General features: G+C 44.7%; 1 protein-coding gene across 1 annotated transcript in view; it reads right to left on the bottom strand.

Annotated features, from left to right (window-relative positions):
* The window catches only part of LOC126543375 (meckelin), a 74946-nt gene that overhangs the window by 42845 nt on the left and 14291 nt on the right, over positions 1-17810 (bottom strand). The window contains exons 6-20 of the mRNA XM_055062147.2: positions 17218-17298; positions 16243-16305; positions 15963-16099; positions 13774-13879; positions 13598-13684; positions 13401-13463; positions 12999-13056; positions 12808-12897; positions 12097-12235; positions 10738-10846; positions 8295-8351; positions 2843-2941; positions 2251-2349; positions 967-1053; positions 432-578 (exon numbers count right to left, since the gene is read on the bottom strand). Coding sequence (XP_054918122.1) covers positions 432-578; positions 967-1053; positions 2251-2349; positions 2843-2941; positions 8295-8351; positions 10738-10846; positions 12097-12235; positions 12808-12897; positions 12999-13056; positions 13401-13463; positions 13598-13684; positions 13774-13879; positions 15963-16099; positions 16243-16305; positions 17218-17298 — 1422 coding nt within the window. The remainder of the gene's footprint in view (positions 1-431; positions 579-966; positions 1054-2250; positions 2350-2842; positions 2942-8294; positions 8352-10737; positions 10847-12096; positions 12236-12807; positions 12898-12998; positions 13057-13400; positions 13464-13597; positions 13685-13773; positions 13880-15962; positions 16100-16242; positions 16306-17217; positions 17299-17810) is intronic.

The following is a 17810-nucleotide window of genomic DNA, read 5'->3' as shown; positions in this document are numbered from 1 at the left end:
CATTCCCATCGAATCGCAGTGAAACGCGTGGGGCTTTGGAAACACCGTGGCATCGCAGCGCCACCTGAGCTTATACAACGCTATTCACCCCACCCTCTATGCATATAAATGCCCCCACTGAGAGGCGCACGCGTCACTGTACCACACAGTCGGAGGCCGTGCTGTCCAGTTCGTACCCGCGCGAACAGCAACAGTTGGTGTGGCGAGCCCGGCAGGCAGCACTGAAATGAAATATTCTCCCCGCGGGTGCAGGCTACAAGACGGAAGAAACAAGCAAGCCTGTATCTTTTATTCATTTTGCTTGAATAAATGTGTACTCCTCCTCCTCCTCGATGACGCTAGTGCGCGCGCAATTCAGGTCAAGAAACAGGAAGAGACGACATGAAGTAGCTTCAAACACTGCCGAGGTATCACCCGGCTTGTGGCCTGACCTGCGAGCCATCTCCAGCCAGGGAGAGTCGTGGAGCTTCCCTGCGACCCGGGCGCGGAATTCGTGACGTAGCGTGTGGTCTCTCCCAATCTAAGAAGAAAATGTCCGCGCTGCTCTGAAGAAACACGACGTGGAGCAGGTACAACGTCTGGTCAGAAAGATGAAACGACACGCTCTGTCTGTAGTTCCAATATAGCGCTGTTTTCGTGTTATAAAATATCTTTGCAAGCATAAAATATGGCAACGCAGAATCCGCACTGTCGCGAAAAAAAAAGAAAGAGATTATGCAGGATGAAATATGGTACGCCATAACATACCTACGTCTCAACTAAAATTCCGTGCACTAAACATCGTCGAGCTATGCCGCACGGATTGTCGTCTTCCAATATATGATACAATACGCAAACGAGGATTAAAAGCTGAAATGGAATGTTCTTAACGCTCTGCAGATAAAGGCAGGAGCTAGTCAAGCTTGTCCTTTAGCTGTTTCTTTATTATTATTATTATTATTATTAAAGACTAAGTGATCAACTTACCTTCATGACAAATGCAAAGATGATGTACAGTTCGATGCTGTTCTCCTGATGCGGACTCGGAAGAAGTATATGAACAACATCCTGCAGCTACAATAGACAACGCAATAAAAAAAGGGCACCGTCACGCAATGAGAACCCGCGGAAATGCAACAAACCATACAACGCGAGAATACTTGGTGGGGAACTGCCTGACAGGTAAAATGGGTTATCGCATAAATAAAAACGGCAGTGTCATGTATGACGCCGACTCCATGGACGGTGCAATGAGAAAGTTTAACATACCAGAAATCTCACTTGATTTAATTACAGGAAAAGGACGACACAAACGGGGAGTGTTTAGGTGCGAACTATCAACCAAGGAAAAATATCTGCTATAGAAGCAGACAAGATAAAGTTTTCGCACGAAGATTTAAGAGGTTTACAGATGAGTGAACAAGGGAAGCCTCAGCACCCGCCGCGGTGACTTAGCGGCTGCTAAGTGTTGCGCTGCTAAGCACGAGGTCACGGGATCAAATCTCGGCCGCATATCAATGAAAGCGAAATGTAAAAAAAAAAAAAAAAAAAAACCGCTCGTATTCCCTGCATTGAGGGTACATTAAATATCCCCTGGTTGTCAGAATTAATCCGGAGTACCCTATTATGGCGTCCCTCGTAATCAAATCGTGGTTTGTGCACGCAAAACCCCAGAATTCAAGGGAAGCTTCAGCGCGGAGCCAACATTCCGACGAGGTCCCCGAGAGTTGTATAACAACAAGGGAAGAAGTCCCTTTGTGGAAACGTTGGCTCCAGCATAGGGCCGCTATTATTCGCCCCTCGTTAATTGCTATAAAAGGAACAGCAGACAACTTGATTGATGTACATCTCGTTGATGCTTCCTGCATCAGATGCGACGCCCATGTGGATAGCGTCGAGGTGCCACGGAGAGGCAAGTGCCGTAAAATCGACAGTGGGAGTAGCCCTAGTAAGCTGTCAGCAAGAACTGTTTGGCGAGACCGAGAGTTCGATTTCCAGCGATCGAGTGATATGAAAGTTCAGCAAGCCGCACGTTTTGCCTGTGACTTCACCCATGCAAACCACGGAGCTCAGAGTCTATATCCATTTATCAGCACACTGCAACTCGTTATCAGAGTTGCCTACATGATAGGGTTCGGCTATAAATGCTGAGTAATATTGCCGTTAATGACCCACGGACGCATTAGTGCAGTAAGTTCTTCCTCAAATTTCATCGAGCGCAAACCTCGAAGAAAATAATACAGCTCTGTGTTTAAAAAAAAAACTGCTTACCTTATACATCAAAAGCCAGTTAAGGCATGTACAAAGAACCACCACAAGGAAAACACTGGACAGGCTGGAACAAGTGTATATGATGAGCTTGACGAGAGTCTGCAGACAAACAGAACAAGCATAAACAATACGACAATCTTTCGTAAATTTCCTTTCCTTAACAACGTCGCTCTTTATATTTCGTGGAGCACTTGACCTTCAAGTAGCAGTCTTCGATTCTAACACACCACTCCCTCATTTTCAGACGTTGCTCACAGAATTCCGAGCATGTTAGTACAGCCACAGTCTAGCTACAACACCGGCGCAAAAACAGCTGGTTCAATTAATGTTCACTGTAAGGCTGTCAACGTGCCTCTGTGGGTTTCATAGCTATCCACAGCACACGCGTACGCTGCGTGTGCAGGCATTGCGGTAAGCAATAATTGCAGCAGTAAGACATCAATCTGAATCATGTGTAACTCCGGGCGAAAGCACTGACAAATATTCGAAAGTTCTGCAACCAATGTGCCTAGATTAAAGTACTACAGCATTGTGAGCATCATATATTGGCTGAACTAGTACACCATAGACGTCATGTCCACACAGTACGCACCACAATGTTAATGGAGACCTTCCCTGATCTTCGGGTCCAGCTCCAGGTCTGGATGCAGGCCCACAGAATTGCAAAGGCACTCAGGACACCTAATGCAATCTGCAAAGATCACCAAAGTGCTGACATAAGCAAATCGCCCTTGAACCTATATTCTTTCGGTGCGGCGTGATTACAAAGTGCGACTCTTGACTTTCTCACAAAGTGTTTCAAAAAACAAATCAGCGATGTAAAGCTCCGATACTTAAAGCAAAATCGAAAAGCCTACAACTCAAAAGTAAAAAAATATTGCGCGAAAGTACACAGAAGTCTACTAGTTTATAGGAAACAAATCGATGTGTGCCGACGTTGCTTTAAAGCAGGGTGTCGCAACTAAAAAAATACCGGTTAGATTGGGGTTCGGGTTTAGAGCGCTCCGCTTTCGTCCCGGTTCAGAGAAATAGGAACATATAACGGTTCGCGAAGCGGTTTAGCACAGTAAACGTTACCCTGCCTTATATGGCGAAATGCTGCAGAATGGTACACCGACTTGTCCGCATGGCGAATGCGTAGGCTTTGTCAGGAAGTGGAAGAAATTAGCTTTCTCACACATGGGAGAAAAAAATCGAAGTCTTTCAAAATATCAATGAAGTTTAATGTTGTACAACTACAGAAGCCATACGGTCGTCTTATGCATTGCCGTCGCAATGGTGTGCGGCACGCAGTGCGGTGCCTCAACGCGTCCTCCCACCTTCCCACGTTTCCTTTTATCGTCGTCCGTACTGATAACACAAGCAAAATAATAGAAACTGATAGGGTTGTTCGAATACAAAAATTTTCTAAGCAAATCGCGAACATGCGTATTTGAGAAAAATCAAAGTCCAATATCGAATAGAAAATAGAGTATTTCCAATTTCTGAAAAGTGAAATGAAAAATTTCGCGGAGCCTGTTCAGCAACAAATTTACATTATTTGATACATGTACACCGTGATACAGTATGGTGCACGATGGCATTGAAAGTAATATACAAAAAAATTCACCGATGATTACGATACTCCCTAATGCGAAATTTGAGCGCAGCTCTATACGTGTTTTCATTTCGCGATATATTGAGGCAAAGAATTTGAGAGAGGTATGTAGCATAGTCGGTAATCGTCGAAAATCTGATCTGCGGGTCAACGCGTCGGCTTTTATACATGACTCGTCGAAGGTTCCAGTGTAATCACTGGTGCCGCGTGGCTTCCAGAGAGCACTACACAATTCGCGTCGCGCACACAATCAGATTACAAAACAATCGCAAACCATGAGAATTGAAACAAGTGCGAGCGAGAGCTGACGCGAGCAGACGATAGTACGAAAGGAGCGCTTCGGCGGAGACTAGATACGAGTGCGGATTGAGCAGTCGGGCGGGTCCGCATGACACCAGTTTCCCGCGCGCACGTCACTGAAGGGGCTGTTCTCATTGGTCTCCGCAATTCGCGGCTAGCGTCTTTTATCTCCCGCTCCGCGTTCGCTCTTTCATTTTTCGCTGTGCTCGTTCGCTCAGTTACGCCGCCGACGCCGACGCTCACTGCAAAAACGGGCGCCTTAGTCAAACTGGCGCCATTAGTCGATTATGCATTTCACTTTTTTCGCAAGTAATATCTGCCTCTTTGAGTATACCAGCTCATGGACTAGAATTGCTCTATCTGCCACAGGCCATTTAAAAAAAAATGAAAGTGTTCGCTGAAACACCTAGTATATAGAAACAAAGCGCTGCCATGAGCGGAGGTATGTGTGCGGGGGCTGCTGTGAATCGCGCTCACGCGTCACCCACGTGTTGCCTCTCGTAATCTCCAGGTTGGCGAGGCAGTCGCGCCACACTTCGCTCCGTTTCTAATGTGCCGCACGAGACAGATAATCCGCACCAGCCAATATATCGCGAAACGAAAACACCTATAGAGCTACGCTCAAATTTCGCATTAGGGAGTATCGAAATCGTCGGTGAATTGTTTAACTGCCTTTTCACTAAAGCATATGTTTTAGCTGTCTTCAGTACCAGCGAAAAACTACAGGTTGCACGCGTGCAGTGTTAGTCAAGATTAAAATGTAGTTTTTGTAAATTATTTCAAGCTAATGTTCCTTTCATCTTAAGACCGAAATACCAGATGTGTGTTGGCACTAAGAACACATGCATCTGGTACTTGGTTGAAAATCGGGGTGAACCAATTGCTCCGAATTCATGCAAAGCCCTCAAGTTTTACATGTGTAGTGCCTGCCGTTATAGAATGAGGGATAAAAATAAAGATGGGTGTATTCGTAACGCGATGTTGTGGTGAATGTTCTCCCTTGTACTGTTGTTTGCTCTGTGTATGTGATGTGATGTGAGCTGGCGCAGTGGACGACTTGGCGCAACAAGCCTCGAATGGCAAATGTTGACTTTTTTTCCACCGAAAAGTTGGCCCTGTCAAATGTATAGAAGGCGCTGCCAAGCCTCCACAAGCAACTAAGTGTAGTAACGACATAAATACGGAAAGAGAAACAACGTGCTCGTTGCAAAGGAAAAAAGAAACCTAAAAGCTGGTAGAACAGGGAGATACGAGAAGCGAGCGCCGAACGACTGAAAGCATCCCGAGAGCACCAGCAGGCAAAAAAAGCGCAGTTACCACAAGATAAAGTAGCCAGAAAATGGGAAATATACCGGGAGAAAGAAATATATGGTTCCAATACTTGTTCAAGCAAAGATAGAGGTGAAAGTGAACTTGGTTGTCAGAAATACGTGGGAAAAAGAAAGCCGCACCTAGAATATATTGGAACAACATAAACTTATTGGGCAGGAAGTCTGGAACAATACAACAAATCCCAGACGAAGATGGAAACAAACTGCAAGGGGACGCGGCATTAAATTACCTCCGAAATATAACAGCCTAATCTTTCCACGGCACTGACGAGGTTGTGCTTGAGCAAAAAAAAAAAAAAAAAAAAGAGCATGAAAAAGAACCAGATGGAAAATGAGCTGGTGCTGACGAATTTCAACTGGAAGAAAGCCGAAGAGAAAATTCCTAAGCGCACAGCCACAGGGCTAGACAATGTTCCCGTCAGGCTGATTAATGAATTAGGTCCAAAAAGTAAGGAAGCTGTGTTGAAAGCAGTAGAAACAAGTTTAAAAGATAGACGAATACCACACAGTTGACGACAAAGTTGAATAAATTTAATGTATAAAGGTTAGGGGAAGGAAGATGGAACTAACTCATATAGACCGTTGACATGGGTAATTACATCGGTGATATACAGGTTAGCAATGCAGGCAATTAAATTAAAGCTGCAAGCATGGGCAGAGAATAATGGCATTTTGGGAGAACTTCAGAATGGCTGCAGAATATGTAGGCGTCTGGATGATAACTTGTTTGTCCTTACTCAGTGTACTGAAATATCGAAAGTAGAAAGGAGACCGTTATATGTGGCCTTTTTAGACATGATACGAGCGTATGACAACGTAGACCGCAACGTTTTGTGAGATATTCTAGAAGGGCAAGGCTTGGGCGACGATTGTACACAGCTTTTGAGGGAGATTTACCTAAAAAATACCGTTTGCGTTGAACGGGAAGGGTTGAAGAGCGACGAGAAAGTTGATATCAACAAGGGACTGAGGCAGGGGTGCCCTTTATCCCCACTGCTCTTTATGATGTACATGGTGAGGATGGAAAGGGCGCTAGAGAAAGTAATATCGGGTTTAATCTCTCATACAAACAAGCAGTACAGTAGTAGAGCAGCAGTTTCCAGGTTTGTTTTATGCGAACGACACTGTGTTGCTAGCTAACAAGCAAAGCGATCAGCAACGTCTGGCTGATGTCTGTGGACAGGAAGGCGAGCATTTAGGTCTGAAATTTAGCGTTAGAATATCAGGTGTTATGGTATTCAATGAAAACAGCCAACAGACAGTGTCAATTCAGGGCCACGAAATACCTTGGGTAAGACAATAGAATTGCCTTGGTATATGGGTAAACGAAGGCAGCAGATATATGGTAACACAGGAAAAAACAATAACAGCAAAGGGGAAGAGAAATTCGTACCATAATGATACACAGAGAGCTATGGGGATACAATAGGCACGAGGTGCTCCGAGGTATGTGGAAAGGTGTAATGGTTCCAGGACTTACTTATGGAAATGCGGTTGTTTGCTTTAAATCAGGGGTACAATCAGGACTCGATGGGAGCCAAAGGGCAGTGGGTCGCCTCGCATTGGGTGCTCAAGGGAAGACTACAAATGAGTCTGTGCAGGGTGATATGGGCTGGGTAAGCTTTGACGTGAGAGAAGCTCACATTAAAATTGATTAAGAAGAGCGATCGAGGAATACGGAAGAAAGTAAATGGGCTGGGAGAGTGTTGAAGTTTTTGTACAGTCAAAACATTGATTCATAGTGGAGGAAAAGAATTCGGAAGATTACCAGCAAGTATGCGACCTGTATGGGCTGGGCAAGCTTTGAGGTGAGAGCTCACATTAAAATTGATTACGAAGAGCGACCGAGAAATATGGAATAAAGTAAATGGGCTGGGAGAGTGTTGAAGTATTTGTACAGAAAAAAACATTGAATCATAGTGGAGGAAAAAAATTAGGAAGATTACCAGCAAGTATGCCACCTGTATGGAGAGCAACATGGCAACAAAGAACGTCAAGCGGAAAGTCAGTGAGGCTGAGATAATCTAATGGGTGGCGGCAATGGAAAAGAAACCTATTATGGGTAGCTACTTAAGAGCAAAAAACGAAATCAGGAGAGAAACAATTTATGATAATTCAAAGGGAGGCTCATTACTTTTCGGAGCGAGATCAAGATGCCTTAGAACAAGCACATATAAAGCAAGATATAAGGAGGAAGACGCATGTGCTTGCTGCGGTAGGGAAACAATGGAGCATGTTTTATTAGAATGTGAAGATATCTGCCCAGCGGTTGATTTAGGCATCTATGGCCTTCTTGAAGCCTTTGGATTCAGCGAGAGCAGGGGGAAAGTAAACATGTCCGCAGTAGAGATTAATAAGCGGCGATCGGAAGATTGGTGGAACTAGGGAAACGACAAACAACGGAGGCGCAAAAAGGAAGTTCACAATAGGGGTTCATAAAGTTTGGTTATATAAATTCATCGTGTTTTTTTTTTCTTTCCTTTTCTTTTTTTTCCTTTTAACATAGGTAGCGCATTAGGCAATGTATTAACAAGAGCTTGGTGGGGCAAGTCACCACTCCGTTACAAAGGGGACGCTCATAGCATCCATTCATCCACCCAAGCCGCCATTGCAGGACGTATGGGCCTATAGTGTGCCTATACAGCCCTCGTTATAGAACCCGCCTTCTTATTAGATACGTGCATCTTTTTAAATATTCTTTTCCTCTCACTACCCCTCGTCTTCGTTCATTCCGTCATCCTCCCATTCCTGTGGCAGTAGACGAACATGAGTGTGGAAGGTAATGGAGATGACAGCAGAAACACAGCAAAACTTACCGGCATATCTTGCGCCGCCTGGCTGAAGTCTGACGAATAGGTGATTGAGAACGACAGCTAATAGAAAGGAGAAATAGTGTGAATGTATCCGACGCCATCTCATTACACACCAGTGATAATAGGAACGAAAAAGAAACCATCTGAAAAAAAAAAACTGTTGACACGCAGACTACCGCTCAACATTCAATTTTCGCATCACTTATGGTCTACAACTGTCACATGTTCGGAAATAGCAGTATCTTGGTACATTTGAGCTAAATTAGGTTCTGCTATATGAAAACCGATTAAACAGCATACGGGAGAATTCTTTATAAGAGACAGTTTAAAAGTAGCAACTATAGCTTTGCATCATTATAAAGCGTATCATTACTGACAAGAGGACTTAAGCCCTATTTCTTTTTTTCTCTCTCTCTCTTTTCTCCCGTCTATATAACGTTATTTTTCTAGATTTCAAGAAAGCGTTTGTATTTGTTTCACATGCAAAACTAATATGTAAGCTTGAAACTACTGGGCTTCCTTCTTTCATAATTAACTGAGTGTCTGCTTACCTTTCTAACCACGCACAGTTCGTCAGTACTGATTCTCGTTGTTCCAGCTACCTCCCAGTGACTTCTGGCGTACCGCAGAGAAGTGTGCTGGGACCATTAATCGTTTTGATATACATAAATGAAACTGTTGATATGATTACCCGCCGTGGTTGCTCAGTGGCTATGGTGTTGGGCTGCTGAGCACGAGGTCGCGGGATCGAATCCCGGCCACGGCGGCCGCATTTCGATGGGGGCGAAATGCGAAAACACCCGTGTACTTAGATTTAGGTGCACGTTAAAGAACCCCGGGTGGTCGAAATTTCCGGAGTCCTCCACTACGGCGTGCCTCATAATCAGAAAGTGGTTTTGGCACGTAAAACCCTATAATTTAATTTTTTTTTGTTGATATGATTAGTTAACCAGTGCAGATTAAGCTTTTTGCCGACGATTGTGTATTGTTCAATGATATTAGGTCTTCTGAAGATCAAGTCATTCTTAATTCTAACATTCATTCCTGGTTCAATCAATCGGACATGAAGCTTAACAATGACAAAACAGCCTTCATGAAAGTTACCAATAAAAAGAGTAGCCTACCATTTTCATATAACCTTCCATCTCACCCACTCGAGGAAGTTAATGAATACACATACCTAGGTGTTACTATAACCAATAATCTTAGTTGGAATAAAAATATATCAAACATATGCACGTCAGCTTTTAAGAAACTCTGCTTCCTCAGACACACATTAAAAGCTGCCCCTACTAGAGCAAAGCTCTCAGTCTACACCTCAATCATCAGACCTAAACTCGAGTACGCATGCACCGTCTGGGACCCTTACACAAAGCATAACATTGAGGCGCTGGGAAGGACCCAGCAAAAATCTGTTAGATTTATCTTTAACAAATACCGCTCTGCTGACTTTCCCACCACTCTCATGGCGCAACATAACATGCAGACACTGGAAATGCGAAGAAAAACTCTAAGATTGAAGTTACTTTTCTTGATCAAAAATAGCAAACTGTCCATCCATTTATTAAGTCCACCACAACACGCCTAACAAGAAATTATCACGCGGAATCCCTAACGCCGTACAACGCTAGAGTCAATATTTTTAAATACTGTTTCTTTCCGCGCACATTAACTCAATGAAATTTACTCCCGACTTATCTACTAACCAGTATTGATGCCTTTGACAAAATTGCTTATTGACAGTTGCACATTGATTGCTTCCTGTTCCTGCTATGTGTCATTCTTTACATATTCTCTTCACTGCAATGTAATTTGCTGTGCTTTTTGTTGTTATTATTGTTGTTGTCTTTTTTTATTTTGCCACTCCTGCCAGGATCCATTTAATATCTGCAGTGTGCTGTAAATAATAAAATAAAGAAACAACAAAATATACCCACTAAATGTGATCCATTGGTAAAGTTTGTTGACGCTGTTGTAATCAGAACGCAGACTAGTGTGTCACTGAGTCCGACAACACCATATGCGTGTCTCTTAAAAAAGGGAGCGTGGAGCGCGTTCACGACCCCCTAGGCGATAAAGGTGACGTCATAGGAGCACCATTACTGGTCTTACATAGCAGGCACTGAACATGCGGTACCACGCGCCCGCCGACTGTACCATATGTCCCAATTAACGCACTCGCGGACGGGTCGGAGGGGGAAAGCCGCACATACAGAAAGAAACCGATGCTTTCACAAGAGGCATGCCGAGCTCCAATTGTGTGCAGTTCCTTCTATGTTTGTCGTCGTCCGCAATGGGCTATACGTATTACTGCTCTCTCAGCGAGAGCCCTTTGAAAGCAATTCTGAGTGTTCCTGTTCACTTATTGGAAAGCTCCGTAAGTTAATTCGGGAAGCTTGCCCCGGCGTGGTCATCCATGCATGAGGATCTCGCCTCCGACACTCACCGGCAATTTGGCGTTCTGCTCGTAGGCATCCCTCGAAGCTTCGGCGTAACCGATGGTAATAAGAGGCGGGTGTATGGAGCCGGGCTTTCCTTTCTTGTGGAGTGTGATGCTGCGCAATAATAATAATAATAATAATAATAATAATAATAATAATAATAATAATAATAATAATAATAATAATAATAATAATAATGATGATGATGATGATAATAATAATGATGATAATAATAAAGTAGGAAAAATACGCGTCGCCCTTTAAAGGCATGATCCCACGTGGTCCCTAGCATACAGGCAGCGCATTAGCCCCTTAACACATTTGTGCAAGGCTGCCAAACAGTGACTAAAACGTTTCTGACTGAAATATCGTTTCTCTAAGCCGGCCCATCAACGCAAAAAATACCAAGCGGGACAGTGGCAAAGGCAAGCGACGAGTAGCGGTATGGCGCTGCGACACCATTGCGCAGCACATCTTGTGGATACTTTATTTGCGCAAACTGCCCCGGAGCACTGCGTGCGTTGCACCAGGAATATTGACAACGTTTCTTTAGTTATTAAAAACTGTGGGGATTTGGGGAATTCGACGCGCCATGGTTCGCGGCGAGGGCGGGGCTAAGACGTCACGAGGGGCCACTGGCGGCTACTCTCGTGGCGGTAGAGTTGGTTCTTTATTCTATGGCAGTAGCGTGTCTCTTCTTCCTTGGGACTGCGCCGGGTACGTGCATGCTTCCTCTCGTCCGCCGACACCTTTGTGACTAGGACTGTGCTCACGCACAGTGCCTTTGCCCGTGCGGGGAGCGCGTACCTCGTGTTGATCCTGTCCGGACGCTAAGCCGAAGAACGAGTGCCTAGTGCTCGCGCAAGGTCGTTCCACGCCGAGCCGCCCTTATCGGAGGCCCAAGCCGAAGGAGATTGCCCGAGCTCTCGCGAGTTGGCCCATTGGTTATCGCGAGTGCAAGTACCATAGCCGCCGGGACTTTTCCTAGCGGCGTGTCCCAGCTTGAGCCTGTGCTCTCGCAGCGACGTGCTACAGGCGGCCCTGACTATATTTCTCGCCCTTGGTGCGGGACCCCTTTGATTCCCCACCGCCCTAGGACCGGGCGTTTGTGCAGTGTCGGGTGCCTCCGGATACAGTAAACGGTTTCCGTCAACTCAGGGCAATACTGTGTTCTTGCGTGCGTCGGTCGGTAGCCCCTTGTGGCCTGAGCTCGCGCGCGGCGCTAGAGATTGATGGCTGACGCGGCCCTGTGGCTCGCTAAGCTCGAACCCGCGGTGGTCGGTACTCTTGTGAGACCCGAAGTTCCCACAAAACCCAGAATTGAGATGCTCGTCCTCTTCGTGTAACATCGCCTGTATACTCACTGCAAGTTTATTTTCTCGGCATAGCGTAAAAATTTGGCCTTGGGATGTCCGCTTCGGGAGGCGCTGTCGCTGTCCTTCCCAGTGATGGGATCAACCAAGAAAAATCTTCTGACCAGCTGCCAAGATAATGCTCCGTCCTCTGAAAACACACAAATCATGACGTGCAAAGTCATAAGGTCAACCATGAAAGAAGGCAACATTACATGGCTGCTTGTGCGTCGCGCATTGGAAACTAACGCTACACGCTTTTGTGTATACATATATTTTCTTGCGTGTGACGATGGGATCCACCCGTCGTGTTCGCTTAGCAGCGATGGCATTGCGCTGTCACGCTGTCAAGCACGAGGCCACGGAATCAAATCCCGGCCGCGGCGGCCGCATCTTGACGGGGGCGAAATGCAAGAATGTTCGTGTTCCGTCCATTGTGCGTACGTTAAAGAACCCCAGGTGGTTAAAATTTAATCCGGAGTCCCCCCCTACGGTGTGCCTCATAATCAGATCCTGGTTTTAGCACGCAAAACCCTAGAATTTTTCATAATGGGATCCAGAATTTTCCCGGAGGCGACAAGTGCATTCTTTTCTGATCAGCAATGCAATAACAGCACAGCACACAAACGACACAGCCACTGCATGGCCCGTCTCACTTTGCCCGCCTTCTGCACTGTCGAGAAAATTAGCCCAACTTCATGCACTTGTGCTCTTGTGACTTACCACTGTTTCTTCTTGAGTTCTTTTCAAAGTTCTCAATCTTCACCGGGACTGGATAAATTTTCTTCACACCATTATGGCTGCCCTCTAAGACTAACAAAAGAAAATTATTCCTCCCATCGTGAACACCTTGTCAATATGAGATTAAAGTAAGAGGTAAGTAAGTTGAAAAAACCTGGAATTACAATACTCACAAATGTCATAGAACACGAGGAACGATTCATCCCACAGGTCTCTAGTTGGCTTTTGGCACTAAAGTAAACGTAAAATAGCACCCTATTATCCCTTTTTCTTAAGTTCGCCAAACCGAAACAAGAAGTTAGTAAGTCATGCGTAGAATTCTCCCGGAACCCCTGAGAAAAAATAATAATGAAATGCAAACGAAAAGTTTTTCGTTGTTCCGATTCATTGCATAAATATAAGCGCAGCAGCGACTCGTAATACTGTCAGCAATGTTATCGCCTGATAAAAATAATGCTTTAACACATAATAGCAAACGCCTGTTACCTTTTCGAGTTCCATAATAGGCCTCAAAGCAAAAAAAAAAAAAAATAGAGAGAGAGAGAGAGAGAGAGAGAAAAAGGTACCTCGCTCACCTCTTCAGCAAACGTGGTTCCAAATCGAAGTGCATCCTTATTCGCCAGAGACGTACCGCATAGCTAGGGACAAGATGAACAGCTCTCAATCTTACGGCAGTCGTAGATAATGATAATGCAACAAAATATGGCCCCTACATTATTATTACCCCCTACAGTCTCTACTGGGATCCCAAAATGCGCAAGCAAGCACTCACGCTGAGCTCCCTTATCTTCAGTGGCCCTATGGTAGTAAGCTTTCCTTCAAGGCTGTACTTGGCAACGATAAAGTGGAGGTAAGAAGACTGAAAGCAGAGAGGACGGAACAGGTATGCGTCTTCATTAGGCAGTATGTGCTGCATGAAATACACCGGAGCGCCAAGAAGTAGCTTACGTTCTTCCAATGCTTTATAGTGAACTGGTTTGGAACGTCCGTCCTTGAAATAACGAGGCTGGCATCGTCATCCAAATAAAACAGCCACGGCAAGCCCCGCTGGTTGCTGCGCATATGAATAGCAGGCATAGGTGAACATTTTATGGTTGCCAACACCTAAGCCGCGAGCTCTGTGAACACTGGTGCTATGATTCGCGATACACTCGGCCTCTGTATATACAAAAAGGGCGTTCAGAGTTGTAGGCGCTCAGATGCAGCCATATCAAAGGGGCTGACCTAACGAGGTTTTTGTTCGAATACAACTCGTGACTGACAGGCATGATTTGGACGTGCTTGCCTGATGCCATCGCAACAGATTTCAAAGTGCTGAACCGAGTTCCATCGAGAGAAAATGCACACCCAGCGCTTTTGCAGCGATTCTGTTCTTATGAGTGGATCCCGGCTGTTTGTCGGTACGCTCTCTGAGTAAATTTCACCTACGTAAAATTACAACCGAGCAAATCGAGTCAAAATAAGGAGTGCGCTACTTTCCATTGCGCAACCAAGAATACAACGGGGAACAGAGAAGGCTAACACAATCCATAGCTCTTTCACCTTTTTAAAGTATTCACGCGTATATACGAGCTGATATGCGACAGACAAAGTTCCAACTGTGGCATGTTGCATAACAGCTCCTGTATCAGGCGCTGTCAGAACGGAGACACTATAGAAGCTCTTCGGGGTTTCGTAGCGGGTTCGGGGATACCTTAAAGGGACTAACAACTGGCCAGAATGTGTTGTGAGACGTTGAGGGAAATGAAATGACCATGATTTATAGTGATAGAATACAGCACACTGTTCACGATTTAAGTAGGATTTATCATTTTAAATATGGAAGTCTGAAAAACCAGTAAGTGGGGAGGCCTGGCGGTGAAATATTCGTACTTCGGATGTAGTCTACACGTAAGTCGGCTGTTATTAAATACAACATAATTATTGCTCAAAATTACGGTTGCTATGTTATTAGACACTCGCGCTTTATTCTATGCTTCGGAAATCAAAAGCGCACGCATGACTGCGGCAACACGCTGAACTGTGTATCACGTGTAAAAGCGTCGTTTCGTTTTCTATCCGATTGGTTTCGTTTTGACTGGTTAAATACCAAAACAATTGGACAGTAAACCATGAAAACACGTAGCTATTATCGCAGAAATACTTTAACACTTTGGAAAACATGAATCGCAGGAACATCGGCTTGATAAGCAAAATAATACTTTCTCACAGTCACGGCCGCACTTGTCGTCTGCCTCTCACTAATGCCGGCGTATAATCGCTATCACGCTCACCTATCACCATCTTCATCATGTTTCCAGTGAACGACTACATCCTCACTGCAGATCAAAAAATTTCGATAAAAAATGTTCCACGGCGTTTTCCGCGTTACCACATCATGATTACACACTCTGATCGTCAAGCTTTCCATTGCATTAAAAAAAAATAGGTGCCATGAAAACTGGTAGTCAGTCCCTTTAACCGTGTCTCCCTTTGAGCCCTTTGAGCAATGAGACGCCTATTGTTCGCTTATTTCCGGTCTCTGCCCCGTCACCCTTGGCTACTTCCGCGGTCAACTGGATAGCCCAAAATTACAGCGATTAGTCATCTTCCACCGTTTTCCCCAAAATAGAAAATGATACCAAAAACAAAAAAGTAGGCCACGTCTCCCGAGGAGCGCCATCTCATAATTTTACGGTATGCCTAGGCGCTTCCTAGTCACAAAAATTTTTGGGCATCCGAATGATGCTGAATGACACTCATCGCACCTTAAATGGCTTGTGCAAGCGTTAATTAAGGCGCTAAGGACAAGAGTCGGTCAGACACAATAAACTTTGTTACTGGAAGAAACCAATAGCGTCTTCGTGAAAAGAAACTTTATTGCTTGGTGAAACATAAGGTCAAGTAGTGCAAGAACAAAAATGACATTTGGAACAGCCCAAATGAAGAAAATAAATTTGAACGATGTTAATGAAAAGAATAGGAGAAGCACGTTATTGTGTAATACAGGGAACATGTCATGGAACCATGTCATTCAAGAGCCCTGTCATGCAAGTATATGATAATAATAGCAATAACTTGAGAGCTCCATAACTAAGATACTAAACATCTACCATAAAACAAGATGGACACGCTTAACAATCAGTTCAACATTCCACCTTTGTTTTTTGAGTCCCGAAGACGGTTCGCTCAGTGCAAGAAATTTGTCACAGATGGCGCTTTCCGAGCTTCGATGATACAAGGTGAGGACACAGAGGTTGGCAAGAGCCTCACATGCACTTTCGTTGCCGTGTTCCTGAAACAGTTAAGAATATTCAAAATGGCAATCAGTCCATTTCTGCGTTGGGCTGCGAGACCTATCGCTGGCAGCCGTCGTGCTACGTTCGCCGCAAGGATTACACGCATGACTCATGCCCTCAACTGAGATGACATGCTTACCTTGCAGTTGTAGAGTGAAGGCAAAAGGAGGCTCCGAAGTGCTTCTGATGAAATGCTACCACCCTAATAATGAAAACAATGTAATTATCTTCATTTTTTTTTTTACTAGACACGAGTGGAGCAGAATGGACCTATGGAAGCGTGCGGTGCTATAGCATAATAGCATCATCATTTATCATTTATTTACCCTTAAAGGCCCTTGGCTTAGGGCATTACATAAGGGGGGAGCAGTCGTTACATATACAATGGTCGGTAACAACAAAAAAGCAATACAAAGTGCAGGGTTCATGTTCAACATTAACATCATCAGAAGCATCAACACTAAGATACACACAGCGGCTCAAGAACAACTTGGAAACAAAACAAAACACGCATACACATTCAAAAACACGGCAAAATAACTCAGCCCTTGAAATGTGCTGTTAATAAGTGCCTGAATTTATTAGGTTCTATTTCAGTAACTATGGAATCGGGTAAGTCATTCCACAATGTAATGGAGCTAGGTAAAAAAGATTTATTAAATGAGTTACATTAATAAATGAGTTAAATATTAAAACGTGTGGTGCCTTCTGAGGCGTGCAGGCGAGAAACAACTTTCATGCTGATACAGCCGCCAGCAGTTGTAAGCACGATACCCGAATACTTCATCATCATCATCAGTGTATTTTATGTCCACTGCAGGACGAAGGCAACTCCCTGCGCCAACCGATTCCAACTAGCGCCTGCGAATTTCTTAATTTTATCACCTCACCTAGTCTTCTACCGTCCTCGACTGCGCTTCCCTTCCCTTGGCACCCATTCTGTAACCCTAATGGTCCACCGGTTATCTAACCTACGCATTACATGACCTGCCCAGCTACAGTTCTTTCTCTTAATGAAAAAAAAATGGAGCTGGGCAGGTCCCGTAATGCGTAGGTTAGATTACCGGGGGACCCGAATGCTTATACGTATAATAATAACATTGTTCTACTGTACCTGATATTTGACACTGTACAATGAATCAATGTTGGCGTCCACCTTTTCCGCAGGAATGCAGCTTCCAGCAACGTGAATATACTGAAATAAAAAAATATTCCAATTCGTTGCGCAGTTTGCGCCACGCAATTCAAATTATAGGACACGTTCTAGCTCTGTGTAATGGACGCTACGACCCACGATATATTCCGCTGCAGATAATGGGATCAGGGCAAGAATGATGAACTTCCGTCGTTACGTATCCAGAGTCTCCAAAGCAGCGGATCTTGAAAACGCTGAATTGTCTGTCGGAACATGGGTATGAAGAAAAAAACACTTTCGCAGGAACCACCGAAGGTGATTGTCAATGTCAGCGATAGCTTTCATGCGTGGCCCGCTCTATATCTCAATGTCATCCGTGAATCACGAAACCTTATGGGCACGTCCGCAGACACGCGAAGTTGCAATCTCATGGCCAACCACAGCACCAAATAGTACCACGGCATAGAATATTTTGCCTAAGTCGCAACACCGCCGTGGAAGCTGCGTAGCAATGCCCACTATATCCCTCCTGGCTGCAACATCGTTGCTCATCAAGCGGCCGCGCTCGAGGC

Source organism: Dermacentor andersoni, chromosome 1 (genome assembly GCF_023375885.2).
Source record: "Dermacentor andersoni chromosome 1, qqDerAnde1_hic_scaffold, whole genome shotgun sequence".
In the NCBI taxonomy this organism is placed as follows: Eukaryota; Metazoa; Arthropoda; class Arachnida; order Ixodida; family Ixodidae; genus Dermacentor; species Dermacentor andersoni.
The sequence above is the reverse complement of the archived record's forward strand: the minus strand, read 5'-3'. Positions and strand labels throughout refer to the sequence as shown.